Source organism: Nelusetta ayraudi, unplaced genomic scaffold, assembly GCF_046127955.1.
Source record: "Nelusetta ayraudi isolate G7.1 ecotype Tasmania unplaced genomic scaffold, CSIRO-AGI_Nayr_v1 ptg000011l, whole genome shotgun sequence".
Classification (NCBI taxonomy): Eukaryota; Metazoa; Chordata; class Actinopteri; order Tetraodontiformes; family Monacanthidae; genus Nelusetta; species Nelusetta ayraudi.
This window is the reverse complement of record NW_027466061.1, coordinates 25,456,564-25,477,787: the sequence shown is the minus strand read 5'-3', so window position 1 is coordinate 25,477,787 and position 21,224 is coordinate 25,456,564. Positions and strand designations below refer to the sequence as shown.

At 47.8% G+C, this 21,224-nt stretch overlaps 5 protein-coding genes across 6 annotated transcripts; 4 read left to right on the top strand and 1 right to left on the bottom strand.

Annotated features, from left to right (window-relative positions):
* Positions 1-27: 27 nt before the first annotated feature.
* On the top strand, positions 28-2,117 carry dnajc5b (DnaJ (Hsp40) homolog, subfamily C, member 5 beta). Its single transcript, XM_076019760.1, has 5 exons — positions 28-366; positions 824-944; positions 1,031-1,244; positions 1,346-1,520; positions 1,609-2,117. Exons 2-5 carry the CDS (start codon positions 838-840, stop codon positions 1,704-1,706), a joined length of 594 nt encoding a protein of 197 aa, XP_075875875.1. The 5' UTR covers positions 28-366; positions 824-837; the 3' UTR covers positions 1,707-2,117.
* A 676-nt stretch (positions 2,118-2,793) lies between these two features.
* Positions 2,794-8,386, top strand: LOC142885560 (E3 ubiquitin-protein ligase TRIM63-like). The gene is made up of 8 exons (XM_076022150.1): positions 2,794-3,024; positions 3,442-3,620; positions 5,238-5,412; positions 5,565-5,660; positions 5,864-6,097; positions 6,496-6,643; positions 7,762-8,033; positions 8,105-8,386. The coding sequence occupies exons 1-8, from the start codon at positions 2,905-2,907 to the stop codon at positions 8,180-8,182; spliced, it is 1,302 nt and encodes a 433-aa protein (XP_075878265.1). The 5' UTR covers positions 2,794-2,904; the 3' UTR covers positions 8,183-8,386.
* Positions 8,387-8,952: 566 nt separating this feature from the next.
* On the bottom strand, positions 8,953-10,011 carry LOC142885561 (corticoliberin-1-like). Its single transcript, XM_076022151.1, has one exon. The coding sequence runs from the start codon at positions 9,529-9,531 to the stop codon at positions 9,148-9,150; it is 384 nt and encodes a 127-aa protein (XP_075878266.1). The 5' UTR covers positions 9,532-10,011; the 3' UTR covers positions 8,953-9,147.
* A 1,287-nt stretch (positions 10,012-11,298) lies between these two features.
* On the top strand, positions 11,299-15,237 carry adhfe1 (alcohol dehydrogenase iron containing 1). The gene is made up of 14 exons (XM_076022148.1): positions 11,299-11,429; positions 11,941-11,981; positions 12,340-12,389; positions 12,482-12,535; positions 12,705-12,859; positions 12,953-13,149; positions 13,246-13,323; positions 13,400-13,505; positions 13,671-13,823; positions 13,892-13,990; positions 14,065-14,143; positions 14,295-14,391; positions 14,709-14,866; positions 14,979-15,237. The coding sequence occupies exons 1-14, from the start codon at positions 11,377-11,379 to the stop codon at positions 15,060-15,062; spliced, it is 1,404 nt and encodes a 467-aa protein (XP_075878263.1). The 5' UTR covers positions 11,299-11,376; the 3' UTR covers positions 15,063-15,237.
* Positions 15,238-16,111: 874 nt separating this feature from the next.
* LOC142884246 (uncharacterized) lies at positions 16,112-19,542 on the top strand. 2 transcript variants are annotated; one of them, XM_076019758.1, is made up of 5 exons: positions 16,112-16,557; positions 16,715-16,758; positions 18,329-18,541; positions 18,700-18,791; positions 19,213-19,542. In XM_076019758.1, the coding sequence occupies exons 1-5, from the start codon at positions 16,491-16,493 to the stop codon at positions 19,409-19,411; spliced, it is 615 nt and encodes a 204-aa protein (XP_075875873.1). In that variant the 5' UTR covers positions 16,112-16,490; the 3' UTR covers positions 19,412-19,542. The 2 variants fall into 2 exon arrangements, with proteins under 2 accessions (XP_075875873.1, XP_075875874.1); XM_076019759.1 differs by having other exon boundaries at positions 16,113-16,557; positions 18,332-18,541.
* The last annotated feature ends 1,682 nt before the right edge of the window (positions 19,543-21,224 follow it).

Genomic DNA, 21,224 nt, shown 5'->3' with positions numbered 1-21,224 from the left:
TAACGAAATGCAATGAGCACTGAGATATCGTGCAGGTCCTGAATATTTTGCAGACTGATGATTACTAATGTGACTGTGGTATTATTGTCACCGGAGTGTGCTGTGGTGAAATCCGAGCAGCTGTGGCAGTTCGAAGTCACCTGAGCCCGGCAGCTGCTGAATGTTTGATGGAGCTGCTGCCACAAACAGCTCAACAGGTAGAAGTCGGCCAGTGGACGGACCTGTCGGGACGCTCCCCGTCCCCATCAGGACGCTTGCAGTCAGGACGCTGCCGGCCAACGTCACAATAGCTCCATCCTCACCATCATCCATCTTCTGCTGGTAACTGACCTGTGAGACCTACGATTTATCAGGGGACGCCATCAGGTAGGCCAGAGTTCTCACCTGTATCCTGGTTGTAATGTTTGCGCTGCAGACACACCAGAAACTCTGTTTGGTTCACAGCAGCACAAGACAAATCAGGCCGAAGATCAGACCAGTAGGTGATTTGACAGGGTGAACAGAGACCATTAGAAAATTGTGACTAATTGTTTCAAAGTTTGCAGGTATTACATTTCTGACACTCCTGGCAATAATTTTACCCATTGGTCAGTTTGCCAAGAGCGGGCTGACCTCCACAGAGAGAATTCATTAAAGGAACTATTTCCTGTCTGATCCAGCTGCTCAGGCTGTTGACGGAGCAGTTGGCTTAGCCTAGCTGTGCAATGAAGATGGACTAGTTCACATGAACACTGGTTCAGACTATCGGCTGCTCCAGTCTGGACTTCCACTGCTTTCTTGTGACCAGGCTTTGCTGTGCTCACTGTTTGTCAACCTGCGGCAGTTGATGGTGTCAGGATGTCAGACAACAGGCAGCGATCCCTGTCCACCTCCGGAGAGTCTCTGTACCAGGTACTGGCTCTGGAGAAAGGCTGCAGCCATGACGACATCCGGAAGTCGTACAGGTGAGACCAGGTGTCAGTCGGCTGACTCACACTGTCTGCAGAGAGCTGAGTGGCTGATGACCAGCTGGATTGTTGTGTGCTGTCAGGAAGTTGGCGCTGCGGTACCACCCTGACAAGAACCCAGACGACCCCGAGGCGGCGGAGAAGTTCAAGGAACTGAACAACGCCCACGCCGTCCTGGCTGACCTGAGCAGGAGGAACATCTACGACTCGTACGGCTCCCTGGGCCTCTACGTTGCGCAGCAGTTCGGAGAAGACAATGTCAACACCTACTTCATGCTGTCCACATGGTGGGCTAAGGTGGGCGAGGACGCGGCGTTCTACCACAGGGTCTTCTTGAAAGTCAGGGCAAATTAGCATGTCAGCGTAGCATGCTGTGCTAAAGCTGCTGTCTGTCACAGGGTTTGTTTGCGCTGTGCGGGATCCTGACCGGCTGCTACTGCTGCTGCTGCCTCTGCTGCTGCTGCAACTGCTGCTGCGGGAAACTCAGGCCAACGCCCACAGGGGAGGGGGCAGATCCAGACTACGTCTCCCCTGACGAGCTGGAGGAGGAGATTCGCAATGATCCCGATGGCGGTGAGAGTTCCTTGGTGCCCCCCAGGAGTTCCTGGGTGGCAGGGGGAGGTAGCAGGGGTTTACTGGTTGTCTCTCTGTTTCTCTTCAGACGTGGAGACTCCGATCGTTCAGCAGCCGACCAACGCCAGCGAGAAAACGCAGCTCATTACGGATGGACACCGCAGATACGGAGACACCTACACATAGAGAGAGGAAGCTAAATTGGCATCACTGCTGCGCACACTCATCAGCAGCGACCATCAGATGACCGATCCAGCAACAGAAAGAGGAAATCACTCTAGTCACAACAACACTGTTGGCTTTTATTTCATTGATGATACTCTAAGTCAAGCTGTCTTGTTTTGTGGCTCAATGTCATTTTTTGTCCTAACATGAGAACATGAATATTTTGTCTCCAAACCGGATATAAAATATCATATTTTCCAGATCAGACTGGAGCTGGACAATTCTATGAGTGATAAGTGAAAAGCGGGGCCTATAAGTTATAAATAAATGTCTTGATGCCGTCATGACAGTACTCACACTGATTTGATTGGTTGTTGTAAAAACAGTGTGTTCTTTTATGGAGCCTGACCAGTGTGAACAAAAATAAAGTTTGTGCCTGCTGACTGAAACCATGTTGTCGCCATGTCTCAGCCCACCCATTGGCTGGTACTACCTCCTGAATGCGCGTGGTGGGCGCCCGCACACACACACACACACACACACACACACACACACACACACACACACACACACACACGGACACACACCCACACACACACCTGGGGAAATGTGTTCCTGCTGGTCTCTTGGTCTTCAGGAGGTTGTTTTACTGGTCAATGTCTTCAAAATGACACAAAATCAGAGCAAATACACACACACACATGCTTGTGCACTCACAAACACACACACCGGGGGAAATATTGTGTTCCTGCTGGTCTCTTGGTCCTTAAAAACTTTTTTTCCAAATTTTTTTTACTGGCCATTGTCTTGAAAATGACACAAAACCAGTCCAAACACACACACACACACACACACACACACCAATACACACCGTCTTCACAGAACTGCACTCCAGTTGTTTTTGTACAGCAGGAGGCGCTGTAGCAAATTTTGCATCCTTCGGGATGTGACAATCACTGGGAAAAAAAAAAAAAAAATCCTCAGCCAGATTGTCCTGCACGGATCTGGTGGACCGTTCCTTTAATATTGGCCCCACCCCGCCTCCTCACAACCTTTGACATATAAGGACAAGCGTTCACAGCTGACGTTCGTTGTCTAAAAACAGACCGAGGTCTCCACTCTGCCGTCCTCCAGTCTTCCTCTCTGCCTTCCGTCTGTTTGACTTCTAGGACTCCTTCTTTTTCTCCTTATCCTCAAGCTCCTCCTGTTGCTCCTCATCATGGAGAGCCTGGAGAAGCAGCTCATCTGTCCCATCTGTTTGGAGATGTTCACCAAGCCAGTGGTCATCCTGCCCTGCCAACACAACCTGTGCCGCAAGTGTGCCAACGATGTCTTCCAGGTGAACACACACACACACACACACAGAGCTGAGTGAGAGGATACCGACTGTGTATGTTTTCCCGCCTGTCTCTCTGGTATCTCTGTATCTCTTTTTATGTTTAAGACTTTAAAGGACCAGTGTGTACATTTTTTAAGGAAGCCCTCTTGACAGTGTGTTTTGTATTTAGGACGCTGTCAGGCGGGCTTCCCTAAAAAATGACAGTGCAAGATGGCAGCTAGCTAGCAGCAAGGACCGTTGTGTATATTCTTGTATATATGAGAACCATTCTAAGGATCGGAAAATCAGATTACTTGTATTGTATGGGCAGTATGTTACGCTTTTGCCACTATAGAAAATATAAATCAAGCCAAATTTTACACACTGGACCTTTAAAATTCAAATCACCACCTGACTGAGGCCCCACCCCCTGTGTAGGCAGCTAATCCCTACCTGTCTACAAGGAGCAGCACCACGGTGACATCCGGAGGTCGTTTCCGCTGCCCATCCTGCCGTCACGAGGTGATTCTCGATCGCCATGGAGTGTACGGCCTGCAGCGCAACCTGCTGGTGGAGAACATCATTGACATGTACAAACAGGGCAGCAGCAGCAGCAGGTCAGCGGCCTTCTGATTGGTCACACACTTTTGCAGTAAATTTCAGTTCGCTACACAGCTACCTGAGCGGTTAATGGTTACAGCGGTTTCTGTTGCCCCCTACTGGTGTGGATTTGCAATCATACTCATGGCTAGATTTTGCATACTATGAAATTAAACATTAGGGTTTTAAGCAGCTGCTCTGAATGCTAAAATGTTGAATAGCTGCCAGGAACCTCCAAGTGCAGTGTGGTATCACTGAGGCCGATCCAATATGCATCTCGATACACCGCCAGCAATGCAGTGCATCAACAATACAGGGAAGCCACCCTGCCGATACGATGCGATATGATGTGATACGACTCACCACCGTTCACAATGCGATCAGAGTCCTGTCTTAACAATTTGACTTTGTACAATACCATTCATACGATTCATGATGCCATTCAAAACAATTCAACGCAGTGCAAAGGTCATTTGGTTTCTAAACAACATCCCAATTATTTTGTAAAAGAGAACTTTTCTCTGTGGAGGGTGTAATTGATTTTTTTTGATTGTTTCCATAAAGCAAACAAATGAATCAAACTTAAAAAAAAAAAAAAAATGCAATACAATTGTACAGACAGAGGATTGTTTTACTTCTAATGACCACTGAATCCTATAAAGTAACATTTGTTGAGGCAATTTCTTTTTAGACACTTAACCATTCACCAACAGACCTCTTCTCACGCATGCATTGCCCTATTGACTGTGCTGCTAATGTATTTTATAGCAGGACGGCATTGTTTCTAATTCACAGATGCATTGCCAAGTGTGCTATCTTCCCTCTTTCAAAATCCCAAGTATCGCCACACTTTTCACTTTCATGTCTCCTCTTCACCTGTTTTCTTGCTTCCCTCCATGTTTGCTGTTTACCAACTGTGGCCATGTATTTCAATGCCAAAATGTTTAAAGTGCGATGCCAACTCAAGCTGCTGGTGCAGTCGCAAACACTTCTTCCCTCAAATTGTCTTTCAGTGAACCAATTATCAGTTTATAACAGTTTTTTCTTTTATCAGTTTTTAACAGTTTCTGTTAGCTTTGACGTGTAGCTGAAACTTAATGTGTGCTTATTAGCTGAAACTTTTGAACTTTCTAATGTCATTTATGTATGCAAGAGGGTCATCAGGATGTTTACAGTGTCCGTGAAGGCAACAGATATTTGTGTTAGCACTTAGCTGTTAGCCGAGACACTATTTTTAAATGTAGGTCAGTGAAGCGGCATTCGAAGTATTTCAGTCGTCAGAGGACGAGCTGATAAACACGTTGACAGCGAACGGCGGCTGAAATCCTCCTGACAGTGTTACAGCCAACATTATTTACTCGTAACAAACGGACTCAGTGTCAGTCATTGCAGTTAAAATCCGCTGATTAAAATTCGTTTAGTGTGCGAACCAACTCTGGAATCTGCCACCTTTAAAATCCAAGTAAAAATTGATGATTTAAGGCCCCTGTTCAGCCTTGCGTTTAACATGTCACCACGCTCCAACCAATCAGCTGGAGGCTGGTTTGTTGAGAGGAACAAGACACTCTAATAATATTTAAAAACACGCGTGTGTTTGTGTGTGCGCGTGCATGTGCGTGTGTGTATGTGACCAGCGGCCCAGTCCCAGAGGTGAAACAACAGCAGCCTATGTGTGAAGATCACGAGGCAGAGAAGATCAACATCTACTGCATCACCTGCAGCGTTCCCACCTGCTCCCTCTGTAAAGTGTTTGGAGCCCACAAAGACTGTCAGGTGGCGCCGCTGGACAGCGTCTTCCAGACACAGAAGGTATCTCGGCTTCACAGAAAATTGACCCGTAGCAGCTCTCGCTGAGTCTCTACAGGATGTCCATCTATATCGTATGCAGTGTGGTTCCTTGACCACGTGTGTGTGTGTGTGTGTGTGTGTGTGTGTGTGTGTGTGTGTGTGTGGGGGCGCAGGTGGAGCTGACTGATTGTGTCTCCATGCTGGTTGGGAACAACGAGAGGATTCAGGCCATCATTAGTCAGCTGGAGGAAACGTGTCGAGCCGTCGACGTGAGTTCAACAGGAAGTGATGTAACACCAGCTAATCAGTTCAGCTGCTCCCGAGTGTTTTTTTTTTGTTTTTTTTCTGGTGCAGATGAGGCATTCTTAGAGAAACATCCAGCCGCTAAAGAAGCAGGTCTTGCCCTGCCAAACCAGAGCTGGAGGTGCGACAGGTCATCAGGTCTGTGTGGGCGTGTTCTGACTGTTTCCAGGAGAACGGACGCAGGCAGAAGTCGAAGGTGTGCGAGACGTTCGACCACCTGTTCGCCCTGCTGGAGGAGAAGAAGGGCGAGATGATCCTGAGGATCAACACCGAACAGGAGGAGAAGGTGGACTACATCAGGGGTCTGAGGAGGAAGCACAGCGAGCACCTGGACAACGCCGTCAAGCTGCTGGAGACCGCCATCCAGACACTTGACGAGTCTGAGATGGCCGTGTTCCTGCAGGTGAGCCTAAACGCATCCTGACACACAGGGGTGCGCTCATCTGCATCTGCGGCCTCTTCGGAGACTCCGCACGCCGACATCTCGGCCAGGTTCTAGATACAGTTCTCTGTGTGTGAAGTACAGCCACTAACTGGAGTTAGCATCACTGCGGCAGGTTGAATCGGCTCTGCTGTGAAGAAGCCTTGAGAGTTGAGTTTTTCCATCACACCAGGATGTCTTTACGTGGCGATTAGCAGCTGCATTAGCACCACAGCAGCCAGGAAATGACGTCTGATTTGTGTCTCCCCCCCCCCCCCCCCCCGGCAGGCCACCAAACTACTGCTGCAGAAGTGAGTGTCCAGCCTCCTCCACCAGCTCGCTGCTTGTTGGTTGCCAACAAGGAAGTGGTGTGCATTGAGTTGTTCTGTTCTGTGAACGGCAGGATCACAGAGGGCACAAACACATCGCACCTGGATAAAGTCCAACTCGGCTATGAGAAAATGGAGCACTTCACAGTCAACGTTGAGCCTCAGAGGAGGGCGCTAGTGAAGGTCGATTTCGTCAAAGGTGCGTAGAGGTTTCCTACGTTGAGCCACGTCATATCATCCTCTCTCAGATTAGGATGCAAAGGCTAGAGGAAGGTGTGGTCGTCTCTCTGCGGTGTTAGCTCACTTATGAAACTTCTCAGTGAAATTATAATGATTACCACCTTCTTTGCCCTCCTGCGACCCTTGGACAAGGTGCAGGGGTGGGGAATTGTCCTGGGAATTGTCCCATAAAGATTGCTGGTTGGGTTTGCAGTGGGTTTATTGCTCCTACAGTTTTCCAACCTTCTATTTTTGCACCTGCAAGAAGAGTAGTACCTCCCATCCATCCAGAGAGCAGTCTCATGATTGGCTCCAATCCTGACAGTAATGCAAACTTACCTACCACTGTAGCCAGTATTAGCCAATTAGAGTCAGAGTAGGGCTGGCCTCTGGGGTGGAGAGGTGTTACAGGAGTCAGCAGTAAACTGCAACCATTGATGTATTATAAGAACTAAATACTGGACTGGTAATATGGCAGCAATTCTTTCTAGTGGCCGCCCGCGGTGGGAGGTCACCTCAGAGGTGCTGCAACATCCCATGCTCAAAAAGAATTTTTCCAATAGCAAAACAAAAATCAACATCTGTAAAATGGTTGAAAGGGCGTTTTTGACTTGAAATGCTGTTGATGACAAATCTTTTTAATGTATATTTTTAAGTCATGGAGTTTTAATCTTTCAAAAAACGTATAAAGGCCAGAAAATCCATAGAAATATGTTTATTCCCATTGTGATGTCGTGGCGTCGTACATGCTTCTGTGTCTCGACTCATTCTGATTTGCTGATACATCCTGATGCATCACGTGTGTTATAGAGGCATGACGGGAAATGTTGCATGCTCTATGAGCCGCATATTGCGGAAGTAACCTGGAAGCCAAAAACTTTTTGGGCAAATGCGCTGGGTTAGCAACTCCACTGAAATGAATGGGCCGCCAAGTTGGATACCAGAGGTCTGTCCATAACTGGGGCAGGATTCTGTTGCATTCAAGACAACTAAAAAATGTGGGATGAACCCAATATTAAGTCAAAACTTGTTTCACGGTGGTTGTGTAGATGAATATGTTAGCATGATGGTTCACACATCTGCGTTTTTTATTGCCAGTCGATGACGACGATGATGACAATGAAGAGGAGGAGGTGGGGGGCGGGCCAGCAGCAGCAGGAAGTCGTGTGGAGCAGCAACAGCAGGCTACAGGAACCTCAGCCAATCAGCAACCACCTCCCCCCGCAGTCAGTCCGCTTTTAGCTCCACCCCCTCAGAGACCTCCAGACGCGCCAGCCAGCTCAACGGCACAGACCAAAAGTGTACCCGCTTCCTCGAATCCCCAGGCTCCGCCCGCTCTGCCGCTCCCCGCCACCAGCCCCGCCCATCAGGTATGATCGTTCAGTCAGATTTATTGATAAAACACAGCTTACACAGTTTTTAATTTCGTCCTCTTTGTCAGTCTGACCAGCATGGGGAGGCGGAAGACAGAGACGGAGCCAAACACGTGTTTTCCTTCAGCTGGCTCAACCAGAAGTGACCACCTGCGTTTTCTAGTGGATGTCAGAACGCTTTGCATTTTTCCCCCCTTGCCACCTCCATCTCTCGCTCTTTTTTTTTAAACTGCTGCAGCGGTGTTTTAGTATTTCTTAAGTACACGGAGGTCCCATTGTTGACTGTTGCCATGGTGACTGGTATGAGGGCTCCATTAATGTGGCCTTTTATAGTCACGGTGCATGCGCCTGGTTCAGAGTTCATTCACTCAACATGAAAACTGCTGTGAAGAAACCAAAGACTTTGTTTAATTTAACTTTAACTGTTAATTGTGTGTGTGTGTGTGTGTGTGTGTGTGTGTGTGTGTGTGTGTGTGTGTGTGTGTGTGAGAGAGAGAGAGATTGAGTGACTTGTCTTTGACAATGTGAATGAATTGCTAATCTGATGTTTGTCAGTGTGTGTGCAGTGTAGGTTGTTTCTACATTTGGCATAAATTGGATCCAGCCTGAAAATTCGGATTAGCTCAACCTTCTTTGCCTACCAGCTAGACTAGCTCCAGGCCTCCCAGGTAACCGGTAACAGCCACTGCTCTTCTGCTGTTCCATTGTGCACTGTAAATGTAGGAACATTGATTCCTGCACTCAAAATGAACAGCGAGTAGAGCTTTACTGTTCGCTAATGTTCCTCCAGCAGGTCTGACAGGTGAAACTTCAGCTGGAGGCAAGACTCAGGGCTGAAACAGACACCAGGGGTTAATCAACTCAACTAAAACAATTATTTTCACAAATCTGTAACATCAAACACAACAGCAGCAGCTCTCAGTCACTCCTCTGCTTTTATTTTGAAAAGGAAAAGAGAAGAAGAAAACCTTTTGGCATCTCAGACAAAGGGATGTTTTCAGATGAGTTGGTCAGTTCGCTGGTGTCAGTCCTGTGACCTTTGAAGCACTGTGGAGGCAGGTGACGTGAAAGGATGGGAAGGGGAAAGCCTCCCAACAGGAAGTGATGCTTCTCATTTTCCAAACGTATCCATAATGCGGCGGTTGGTGTCGGCCTGCTGAGCCAGCTGCTCAGCCCGGGCCATCTCCAGGACCTCACGCAACAGGTGGAAGGTCAGGTCCAGGGAGATGGGTGACTCGTCGGACCTCTTCTCCACCTGCTCTGCCCCGGCCAGCAGGAGGCGCTGTGCCAGCCTCAACAGAGCCCGTCTCACCTCCACTGACGGAGTGGAGTCTGGAGCAGTAGTCCCACCGCCACCCAGCCGCAAGGAGAACTCCTCCCCCCGGTGCAGCAGCAGTGGGCGGAGAACGGTGGGCGGGTCAACGGGTCGACAATCGGCAGGGGGCGGGTGGAAGGTGGCGAGCAGAGCCGCCCACATCAACACCTTCAGCTTCATGTCCACTCGTAGCTGCACACAGATCCAGAATCAATGGTCAGCAATCTCGATCACACTCGTGTCTCACTGCCCCCTGGTGGCTGGATGCGGGGCAGCTCCCCAGACGCTCCACTCCATGTTAGCAGAGAGCCAATTGCTGACATTCTATGCTTTTCTTCCACATCCTCTCACACTGTTACGCGAACATCTGTGTCTTCTCAGACATCTGGTCACATGGCGTCCTGAAACACATCGACCGTTCTAAAAAGCCAGAGAAAGTTCTGAAGAAAGGCACAGCGACATACAGGACTCCTTCTGGCCTAATAAAGTGCAGCGAGATGAACTTACTCAGATTAGCTTTTTGTCAGCACGGCGTGACTTCCTGGTAAAGATAAAGTTCCCACATGCAGCTGACTCACCTGTTGTCCTGCAGCTCCCTCCGTTTATGCGTCTTTGGTCTGTGGCTCCTCCTACTTTATATCAAGGAACACAGGGAGGGAGGGGCACTGCCCACACGCACTCAGCTGCCGCTGTGTGACTGTGGCTGATGGTGATGATGATGATGACGGTGAAGATGTTAACGATCAATGTGAAGATGAAGATGATGCTGATGGTGTTGATGATCACTTTCAGCATCTTCATTCCCACATTCATCATCCTTATCATCATCTTCACCTTCATCATCATCTTCACCTTCATCATCAACATCTTTTTCATCATCGTCGCCGTCACCTTCGTCATCACACTCAGAGCGCTCTGAACTTTTCGGCTTTTGCCTTACTTCGGAGGAAATAAAACTCAGCTGACTTCCTGTGCGAGGACATCGGATGGTTGAAGATGATTTGACCTTTTTCAGCCCAACTCTGCTCGGAATTATTGACCTTCATCTGCTGCAGAAGCATGAAACACTATGACACCTCCAGGCTTCCTCTGTTTGGTTGTTTGTGGGAAAAAAAGACTTACGGTATGTTAACAGGTGTACAACCTACTAACCGGCTGGTCTGAAGGACTTTCTGACTGCCCACCTTCTCAGTCCCAGTTCCAGCTGAGCTTATGTGCTGCTGCCCTCCTGCCAGAATTGTTCAGAGCAGAAGCTTAAGGTCACCAGCTTGGAGAGGGTGCCACAATGCTCAGCTGGACCCTGCTGAGTCCTGGTTGGGGTGCCATATATTTTTTTGTCCTGCAGAAATCAAAAGGAAACGGAGCGCCGAAGCATCTCGATGGCGTGAACTTTGTTTAAAAGTCAATGTGTCAAACAAACACACAAACATTCAGAATTAAATAAATTGCTGAAAAAAGATCATGCAGGTTTTTACTATTAGAAACACTTGACGAGAAAATATGTTTTACTTGTAAATAATGTCTAAAAAAAAAAATCCATCTCAATGATGTTAAATAATTTAAAATATATGTTGGTGTCTATGTATTATATTTTTGTTTGTGTTTATTTTTTGTTTGTTTTGTGTGTTTGGTCTTCCTTTGATAAATAAAAATATTTTTTAGTTGTGAAACTAAAGGTGTATTTGATATAAACATTTTAAATTCACTGCACAGCCACTAGTTCAGTGCATAACTCTTGCCGTTTTGTTTCATCTCACTCTTTCATGTGTAAAACACCCACATTCCTTGGAGAGCAGTTTTCTCGTGTGATATCACTCAAAAAACTTTATTCCTTCGAAAAACTTTTCTTAAGAAAAGTCAAAGGGCATTTTTAGGAGCAAAGGAGCATAAACGCAAATAATGAGATTGTGGCCTTTATTTTGAAACGCTTCCACCGGAAAGGTTTACGTAATCCTCCATCAACAACAAGTTGTGAGGGTCCGTGGGTCCGTGTGGGGCGCAGAACACCACCGACACTCCGTCGTCATGGCCGGACGGGACCGAGTTGTTCACCTGCTCCGACAGCTGGAGAAAGCCGCGTAAGTTGCACCATGTGATCTGCTAACTTGGAAAAACAACAAACAAGTAAACAGGGGGAGCGCAGTACTCCCTTTGAAATCACGTCGTTTTAGACTCATTTTGCTAAAGCCTAGGGTTCACGGCCTGCAGAGATTAGCCATTCACGTTGCTGAACTCACATGAGAATGTGTGAGATTTCGGCGCAAGTGTGACTGCATGGAGAGTTTGTGTTTGTACGTGAAACTGTTTTTTTTATTGTTGTTGTTTTTTTTTTGTCTGTGTCGTCTTGCCCAATTGTCCTTTAAGGTAAAGTTTGCAGGGACAGCGGTGTGCGGCTTCCTCCAGTTGTGACCTGGTCCCTCACCAGCACCTCTGGAGGATCACCTCACTGATACCCTTTCACCTCGTGTGTCTGAGGATCAAGTTGGATGATTTGAGATTTTTGAGGAAACGTGTGACAAGCAGTTTGTTGTGATCTTGCTGAAACATCTGTGAGGCTTCAACTCTCAAGTTTTGTTTGTGTGTCAACAGGTGTAGATGTCCGGCTCATTCCGGCCAAGCCTTCCACCAAGGTACGTGTGCACGAATTGGAAAAAAATTTCGATCTTTTTTTTCTCTTCTTTGTGGCCCTGATCCTGCTCCGTAGTACATGCGCGTGCGCTCTCTCTCCCACACACACACACACACACACACACACACACACACACACACACAGGCATGTGCAGTTATATGTAACTGGTGCTGATCAGTCAGTGGCTGATGACCTTTGACCTGAGTCATAAAATTGAAGGTCTCTCCTGACTGAGCAGAGCCAGAAGTACAAAACATTGTTGACTGTCTCCTGTGATGATCAGAGACAGTAGTTCTATTGAGGCTGGAGATCAATAAGTGTCTGTTGATTGGCACTAATAGTGTATCTGGTGTCATCAGGTGCTGGAGCTGCCACCTGCACTGTCAGGAAGACTGACTATGCCTTTGAGGTAATTTCCACTGTTCAAACTCTCCTGACTGCCATGTTTTAGGAAGTGCACATCTGTTCACGTGTGTGCGTGATTGCGTGTGTGTGTTTCAGATGGCGAGCTCCAACATCAGATATGGCGAAGGAGTCAGCAGAGAGATTGGCATGGTAACCACTAGCCACTAGTCAGCCTATACTGAAGAATTCAGTCAAATCACCAATGTTGCTAAAAGCCGCAGATCCACCAGGAAACACTAAGCGCCTCAACATTTGAAAACTTAGCTTTGTGTGTGCGATTGTGTGTCTGTCTGTGTGTTGTCTAACTGTCCTCCTGCAGGACCTGCAGAACCTTGGCGCCCGGAACGTTTGTCTGATGACGGACAAGAACTTGTCAGTTCTTCCTCCAGTCAAAGCCGTCCTGGAGTCTCTGGCCCAAAACGGAGTCAAGTACAAAGTGTACGACAACGTCCGGGTGGAGCCCACCGATAGCAGGTGAGATGCAGGAATCCTTCCATCCAATTAGCTGGCATCAATTTTAAAAAGGATACAGTGTGTGTTTTTGACTGCGTGTTTGTGTCCTCTCAGTTTCAAAGATGCGATCGCATTTGCCAAAAATGAGTCCTTTGACGTGTTTGTGGCTGTGGGCGGTGGCTCTGTGATTGACACCTGTAAAGCCGCCAATCTGTACGCCTGCCACCCTGAAGCCGACTTCCTGGACTTTGTCAATGCTCCAATTGGAAAAGGGAAGCCCATCACTAAAGCTGTGAAGCCGCTCATTGCAGGTGTGGGGCTTGTCTTCAAAGCTGACGTTTGCAGCGGCTCTAACAATCAGCTGACTGAAGGTTGAGGTCACTTTGTGTCTGAACTCTACTCCTCAGTTCCTACGACTGCAGGAACCGGCAGTGAGACCACCGGCGTCGCCATCTTTGACTACGAGCCTCTGAAAGCCAAAACCGGTAAAAGTCAACCAATCTCTGGACGACTCTAATGACTCTGATTGGTTCTGACCTCTGATTGGTCGTCTGTAAACAGGTATCGCCAGCAGAGCCATCCGCCCAATGCTGGGCATTGTTGACCCCGTCCACACACTGAGCATGCCCGAGAGAGTGGCCGCCAACAGCGGCTTCGATGTGCTGTGGTCAGTCCACTTCTTCTCTAAGTTCATTTAATAAGCTAAAAGTTGTATGTATTTTAAATTATGACAAAGTTACTTTTGCGTTTTGTGGCAGTAAAGTTGTGCTTGTGGATGAGTGTCAGCCAGCCAGCCAGCCAGCTTAGCCTTGTTGACGTTGTTGCCCTCTAGCCACGCTCTGGAGTCCTACACCGCCCTGCCCTACAACCAGAGGGCGCCCTGCCCACCCAACCCCATCAACCGCCCTGCCTACCAGGGCAGTAACCCCATCAGTGATGTGTGGTCGCGCCACGCCCTCAACGTGGTGGCCAAGTACATGAAAAGGTGAATCAAGTCCCGGCCGGGAGGAGAACTGGAGGTGATTGGCTGATTAACCAGTTGCTTGACTGCAGAGCGGTTCGGGACCCCGAGGACCTGGAGGCCCGCTCCAGCATGCACCTGGCCAGCGTCTTCGCCGGCATCGGCTTTGGAAACGCTGGAGTCCACCTGTGGTGAGGAACCGACTGAGACTGGAGTCCAGCTGTAAATATGGCACTGGTACCATTAAAAACTTTCCTCCCTGCAGTCACGGAATGTCGTACCCCATCGCCGGCAACGTGAAGACTCACTCAGCCAAAGGATACAGCGTAGAGCACGCCCTGGTGGTGAGCGGAGAATTGTTTCACGTCGAACAAATTTGTGCTTCAGACGTGTTCGGATTGGCAGCTGCAGTCGTCAATGCTGCTCTGCCTGCTCTTCTCTGCTGCTCTGTTGAATCTCGGCAGAAGGTTTGATGAGACGTGTGTTTGTCCTCAGCCTCACGGCCTCTCTGTGGTCCTGACTTCTCCAGCCGTCTTCAACTTCACTGCCCCCATGTGTCCGGAGCGCCACCTGGAGGTCGCCGAGATCCTTGGTACGTGCTCACGTGTTTGGCATTTTATCTGCTGGCCTTCTTATCTGCACACTAGCCCTCACCTGTTGACCCGAACGCATGTTCACCTCCTGCTGCCTTCACCTACTGAGCTCTCACACAGTTAATAGTTCAGCGTGAACGCAAAAGTTCAAGTGAAAACAGTTGAGTGTCACAAGAAGGTGGGTGGAGCTTCAGCAACCATGTGATCCCTGAACAGGCCAGTGAGCGTGTTGGCAGCCGGTTTGTTTGTCGACACATGAATCGGTACGTGCGTCACACCCACATGTGCTCTCACACACACACTGTGCTGTATTCAGGTGCCGACATCGGGCAGGTGAAACGGGAAGACGCGGGCGCCGTCCTGGCCGACACGCTGCGTCAGTTCCTGTTTGACCTGCAGGTGGAGGACGGCCTGGAGGCCGTGGGCTACAGCAAAGATGACATCCCAGCACTGGTGAAGGGAACCATTCCTCAGGTGTGTTCAGGATCCCAGGAAAAGCTACAATTTTTTATGTCATTGAATGCAGCGCAGTGAGACACGTCAATATTCGGATTGTTTCCTTCATGTTTCTCTTTGTTAATGTCAGGAGCGAGTCACCAAGCTGTCTCCACGAGAACACACCGAGGAAGACCTGAGCCGCCTGTTCGAGGCCTCCATGAAGCTCTACTGAACACACACACAAACATAACCTGCCTGTCCTTGTGAGGACACCCTGACAGTGCCTGTACACGTCTGTTGTGGCTCTAACAGCCACTAGATGTCACTGTGACATCTCTGGTTTAACAACGTTGTTTTCTGTCAGTCAACCCTTCTTTTAAAAGTTGAAATAAAAGCTGTGTGTTTTAGGCCTCTGGCTGTTTATTGAGAAGAGAGACGGTTTTATGTGCAGTACTGACACTGGCCACCGATCAGTCACATCTGCAGGTGTTTCACACAAATCATCCACAGTCGCAGAGGAAACTGACACGTCCCTCCAGAGCAGCACGAAGCCACAGTGGGAAGAAACCTGGCTGATCCAGACTCAGGAGGGCAACATCTGCTCTGACCAGCTGGCCTGTAGAGGAAACTCAAGCAAGGTTGAGACAGATAAAGTCACAGCTGGAATATTGACAATGATCTATAAAGTTGTTATTGGCGTGAAGGTTTTCACTGCTTCTTCTTGTCGACTTATTGACAAGGCCGGCTCAAGGTTCAAGAGCAATTTTACGACGTCACCACGGGAAACCATGAGGTTGCTGTGTCCCATCACCACTTATTGCTGAGTTCATAACAACATGTAGTGGGGAAACGTTTGAAAAAAACTTAAGAAAAAGTATATGATTAAAAGCTTGAGTTGTTTGGGATGCTAATACCTGGAGGTTGACCTCTGACCTGAAGGATATTCTGTCCTACCGAGAACAACATTTTCGCTCTTATTTTTCTTAGTCTGTTTTTCCAGCTGTGGGTCAAATCTGAGAAGCCTTGTGAAGGTACAGTGGCCTCCCACCGGGGGCAGCATTGAGCTTGGAGGCTCAGTAATAGAGTTGTGGTGAATTGTGTTTGTCACAGCAGCTACTGGCGCAAAGACACTGGACAAAGTGATAAGAATGAAGCTTTGGAGAAAGTTTTGGAGACTTAAACCACCTATGCAGCTGTTAAGTCACTTCTCAGCTGTGTGTGTGTGTGTGTGTGTGTGTGTGTGTGTGTGTGTGTGTGTTTCTCAGAAGAGACTGTAGTTTTAATCCCACGTAATCTGATCCAGGAACAGCGGTTGCATAATCCTGATCTGACTAACTTTAACTGGTTTAACCTGAGAGCAGGAATGAGATGAATACCGAGCGACCCTGTATGTACCTGACTCATTAGAACCGAGCCCACCCGTCAGACAGACCGCTGGCTCTCTCACTGTGTTCGCTTTAGCTTAGCATGATGACAGGATCAGACAGCCAACATCTTGGTTTCAGTGGTTGTTAAAGTTTAAGAAGTGTGTGTGTGTGTGTGTGTGCGTGCGTGTGTGCGTGTGTGTATGTGTGTGTGCGCTCTAAAGACACACACACACAGTCAGGATTAGTCAACGCAGCTATTTAAACTCAGTGTGTGTGATGTTGAGCAGAGCAGCATGCAGCAGATCTACAGGCAGAGCGACCAGCAAATTGAGGTTTTCACCACTGTCTTCTCTCCACAAGGTGGGCACGCACTCACACACACACACACACACACACGCACACACACACACACACACACAAAGAAATGCGATACTCAGTTACTGTGTCAGTGATTTATGAGGTGGAAGTTGAGCCTCTGAGCTCACGTGTGTGTGTATGTGTTTGTGTGTGTTGTCAGTGTGCAGGTCGAGGAGCAGACGCAGACATGTGGAGGCTGATAAGGTAAAGTTCAACCAGAAACATGCAAATATTCTAGCAGCACATGAAGAGAGCGAGACAGAGAGAGAGAGAGAGAGAGAGAGAGAGCGAGAGAGAGAGAGAGAGAGGGAGGGAGTTTGCCAGCATGCAGGTTTATACCCTGAACTTGAATCCATTTGTTTTTATATGTGATTGGATAATAGGTATGCAGGAAAATTACATTTTAGTTAATTGCTTTGCGACTACAGCGGCTCGCCAGTAGGGGGTGTTAAGATCCCATCCAGGTGAGGAGGGAGACCTGACAGCTTTAGCACAAACCCAGTCACAGAAGGTTGATCCTCTGAAATGAGAAGCAGCTATGAAAGGCATTGTTCCACATTTTGTCCATAATCCATCCAGTCATGTGAGGTGGGAGAATCCCTTTGATTATTAGCCTGTTGTTTTCGGCAGCAGTGAACGGTTCCACTCCCCCTCCCTCAATGTTCATCAAGCAATGGGGTGACATTAGGAGACTTGTAGTGTCAAACAGTGAGAACTGCTTTCTTGAGTGAACCACTGGGCGGACTGATTCAGTGCTCTAGTTACTGACTGGTTATTGGTCCGATGAATCAGGTCGTAGGTCTTCTGGGTCAGTTAAGAAATCATCCTGGCCGTCCAGCCTAAAGTTGGAAGATCACATGGTGGTTTCTTTTAAACAGATGTTTTGAATGACGAAGTAGCTCCGGCTCTGATTTTACCTTGAAAACAACTCTGTCTCCTCATGTTCCTCTGTTATTTGATGCTGTGGTGAAGATGCAGGTCACAACTTGTTGGACTGTGTATTTGATCCTCACATTACTGTGGGGACAATGGCCAAGGATGTTGAAACATCCCTTTAACTCTGACTGCAGGGACCTCAACACTGAGGTCACCACCGCCATCTTGTCCTGGCACTGTCTTCGGTTCCTGGGCTTGCTGCCATGGTGATTGGGGCGGGGCCAAGTTCCCATCAAACCTATTAGAGCTCAATTGTCAGTACTATGGATCTCGACTCTTTATAACAAAGTGGAGCCAAAGTGGTTGTTTGTCTTCAGACTGGAGATGTCCAAACCAGCAGATGAGGCCTCAACCACGAACAGATTGAATTCTCTTTCTGTTTTAGGGCACAACAACAGAGTTGTTTTTAGTGACGTGAGCTGCTTGCGACATCACGGCTCTTCTACTTGCTTTGGATTCCTGCTGCCAAGAAAACAATCTTACCTCACATACTTCGAACGTTCATTTATCGTCTGGAGAACTTGTGTCAGCAGAGGGAGACATTGTGAGAACAAACTCTGAACAAAAGAAGCAGAAAGTCTGACCTTTGACCTGCTCTTCAACACTGACACCTGTGGAGTGACTGGGAACGATGAGTGAGCAGTGATCGGCAAGCTGGCAGCGTGTGTTAATCAGTGTTACATCAGTGTGACCTCCGACCTCTGTATTTCCAGCCGGCTGAGCAGCAGCTATTTCGGGCTGATTGAAGGACACAGCGATTAATGAATGATTCCGTGACCCAAGGAGATTTCTGCTCTACTGAGACCAATTGTGGCTCACGCCCTAACGCTGTGACCAGCAGGTGGTGGTCGTGATGCCGTACCGGTCCCGCTGGTCCAAGGAACTGGACCTGGAGCAGGGAGAGCTGGTCCAGGTTCTGTTCAAGGAGGACCAGAGCTGGTGGTTCGGACGACTCACAAACGGACACGAAGGTTTCTTCCCTGCTGCCTGTGTGCAGCCGCTGGCTTGCGCTGCTTCTGCTGATTCTGCCGGGTCTACTGGTCTGTCTGAGGTGCTCTCATCTTTTTGAATTCTAACCCCCGAAATTGCCTCATTTAGCCACTTTGTTTCCAGTGCTGACGTCTGTGATGTTTTCCGAGCATTCATAATGGACTTTTAATCATTCCCAGTAAAAATTCACAAGTGAACGCAAAGATCTCTCTATTGCAGGGCGGAGTCACATTTAGAGCCACGCCCACATTGCTGAGGAGAGGCTCAGTACCAGCTGCTATTACAGGACGTGCCCCCTGTGGCTGCACCAGGTAACCACATCAACATCACAACAGCGAGGCACTGAAGTCAACCATAGATCCACGTTGCCTCCTGGTGGCTGCCAATGTGATTTTTACAAGAAGTTTAATATTTATTTTAAAATGTAATAATCAACATTCTTATTATTGTTTTCCCCCCAGTTTTGGCCCTAATAGTCCAGCCAACGTTTTTTCTGCAAGTGCTTAATAGGCTCATTTTGTAAAGTTAATTTACATTTGTTTGCCTTTTTCTGCGTCACCAGCTATAAGACCTGAACTTTTCAAAGTAAGTAAGAGTCCTCTGGCTGGACTGTGGTCAGACAGGGTTTGCCCATCTTGCTGAAGTCTAAGAACTTGCTTCTGGTCCAGTGTCCACTGTGCATTTGTCCACAACTGGCTCGGAACCTCACCACATCTTGTGTCTGTGCTGCAGTGGTCGCTCCACCCCCAAGCTGCTCAGGACAGACGGCTTCCGGCGGGCGCTGGGACAGGATGGCCCCCCCGACCTCCCTCACAACTCCCCCAGTCTGCTCCACCGAGTCCTGGCCAAGTCCCGCAGGAAAAGCTGCCCTCACTTTCCCTCACCCTCCCCAGAGAGTGGCTCCATCAACACTGCCTTCCAGCCGGACTAGACCCTCACAGCAGAACATGCCCCCTACCAGTAGATTAGATTAGAACGTTCTCAGACCTGTTAAAATCATTCAGAGAGATCAAGGCCACACCCACCCAGCCAGCGGGATCAGGTCTACACCGCTGAGGAGATGTTCACCTGTGTGCAAGTCCAGGTTGTGTCCAAGAAAAGACAATGTTTCCACAATGACATTGATCAACAACATCCAGATGCATCCAAAATGATTTGCTGAATCCCAGTTGTCTCCAAGTGCTTCTGACTTCTTGTCTCCCCCATGTCAGCTGAGTGACCTGAAGATCATGTCTGAGTCCCCTGGATCCACAGTCAGGTTGACAGTCGAGGGGTGGGGTCAAGTCTTACGTAGTTGGCAGCCCCTTCCCCCTGTGTGCCCTCCCAATGTCTGTCCAATGAGATTGTGATGCTTTATGGACCTGGAAAACCTGTATTGACTTGAGAACGTGAGACTGCTTTTATTCTGAAAAGGAAATCAGACGCTGGAAGTTCTACTCGTTCCTGCTGGCAATCAGCTCCATTTCAAAAATAAAATACCTTCCACAGGTTGCAGGTGATATTTCACGTGTGGCCTGTGGAACCCGTGGACTTGAAAGTCACTGTCTGATGTAGAAACACAAAATCACTGAAGAGCTATAAATTTGCCAAATCTGAGAAGATGAGACAGGTCGTGTGTGAACGGTCTGACCAGTCATCACGGGGTCTGTGTGTGGAGGTGTCAACTGTTCCATCAGTGTGTGTGTCAGCTGGCCTGTATTAGACTCAAGGGACCAATGCTTTGCCCTTTGAGGCTGAAATAGATTCACACTTCAAATTATCCACAATAAAAGCATCCTGCATTCATTTGTTTCACATCACACAGTAGCTTCAATAGTTTGGTCTGTTTATTAGCACAGAAACATTCAATATCCATTTATTTCATATACAACGAATATGAAATATATATGTGTGTGCGTGTCTCCTGTTATTTCAAAATAAAAGCTTCTTTTCATGTAAAATACTCAGCAAATGCCTTCCCATTAAAACAAATATTTCAACACAGACACACAATGTTAGTATCTAAGCATCTATTTAAATTACAGATGAAAAAAATTGTAGTAAATGTCATTTTAGAAGAATTTGATTAAATATTTTCACTTTTACACATTGGCAACATCTGTAAGAGGATAACTGGCTAAAGTGACAGAAACTATCTCGTCTTCAAAATGGAACTATCACTTGTGGCCCTGCTGAACAACAGCAGCTGGTTTTCAATAGGAAGCCTCTGTGGACGACTTTTACAAGATACAAGAAGCTCTGTCGTCACTGTGTTGATGAAACAATACCACCAAATTTTGTTCGGCATCATTCCCTAATGCAGCAGCTGAAATTGATAAATTCTAAATACAAGTCGAATCGCTAAAAGTAGCAAAAATAAATACACATGACTCGTAATAAACGATCACAGAGTAAAATAAGCAAAAAGAATGTTGGACTTGTGAATTCTGAGCTGAAGCTGTGGAGGGTAGAGTTTGAGTTTTGAAGCTTTAAAGATTGTCTAAACTGTGAACCAGCCGTTTGTAGACGAGGTGCCACCAGTCACAGCACCGCATCAGCCCCAAGAACAACAGAATAACCTTAACTCTGCACGAACATATTTAGAACACCAACTCAACAGACTACAACATCCCCGACTACGTTTCCCAGAGACCTTTGCGCAAAAAAAATTGCGCACTGTCCCGAGTCCTGATCCTAAACCTAACCGTTGGTTGATTGATTGATTTTTATTTGATTCATGCTTGCAGTGAAGCCTGGGCTGCTCG

What these genes read in the sequence shown, in the direction of transcription:
- dnajc5b (XM_076019760.1), top strand. Translation starts at nt 838, where the DNA reads ATGTCAGACAACAGGCAGCGATCCCTGTCCACCTCCGGAGAGTCTCTG. An exon ending in GACATCCGGAAGTCGTACAG is followed by an intron (nt 945 to 1,030) that starts GTGAGACCAGGT and finishes GTGTGCTGTCAG; the next exon opens with GAAGTTGGCGCTGCGGTACC. An exon ending in TCGCAATGATCCCGATGGCG is followed by an intron (nt 1,521 to 1,608) that starts GTGAGAGTTCCT and finishes GTTTCTCTTCAG; the next exon opens with ACGTGGAGACTCCGATCGTT.
- LOC142885560 (XM_076022150.1), top strand. Translation starts at nt 2,905, where the DNA reads ATGGAGAGCCTGGAGAAGCAGCTCATCTGTCCCATCTGTTTGGAGATG. An exon ending in AAACGTGTCGAGCCGTCGAC is followed by an intron (nt 5,661 to 5,863) that starts GTGAGTTCAACA and finishes GACTGTTTCCAG; the next exon opens with GAGAACGGACGCAGGCAGAA. An exon ending in AGATGGCCGTGTTCCTGCAG is followed by an intron (nt 6,098 to 6,495) that starts GTGAGCCTAAAC and finishes GTGTGCATTGAG; the next exon opens with TTGTTCTGTTCTGTGAACGG.
- LOC142885561 (XM_076022151.1), bottom strand. Translation starts at nt 9,531, where the DNA reads ATGAAGCTGAAGGTGTTGATGTGGGCGGCTCTGCTCGCCACCTTCCAC.
- adhfe1 (XM_076022148.1), top strand. Translation starts at nt 11,377, where the DNA reads ATGGCCGGACGGGACCGAGTTGTTCACCTGCTCCGACAGCTGGAGAAA. An exon ending in TCAGCAGAGAGATTGGCATG is followed by an intron (nt 12,536 to 12,704) that starts GTAACCACTAGC and finishes GTCCTCCTGCAG; the next exon opens with GACCTGCAGAACCTTGGCGC. An exon ending in AACGCTGGAGTCCACCTGTG is followed by an intron (nt 13,991 to 14,064) that starts GTGAGGAACCGA and finishes TCCTCCCTGCAG; the next exon opens with TCACGGAATGTCGTACCCCA.
- LOC142884246 (XM_076019758.1), top strand. Translation starts at nt 16,491, where the DNA reads ATGCAGCAGATCTACAGGCAGAGCGACCAGCAAATTGAGGTTTTCACC. An exon ending in CACTGTCTTCTCTCCACAAG is followed by an intron (nt 16,558 to 16,714) that starts GTGGGCACGCAC and finishes GTGTGTTGTCAG; the next exon opens with TGTGCAGGTCGAGGAGCAGA. An exon ending in GGTCTACTGGTCTGTCTGAG is followed by an intron (nt 18,542 to 18,699) that starts GTGCTCTCATCT and finishes TCTCTATTGCAG; the next exon opens with GGCGGAGTCACATTTAGAGC.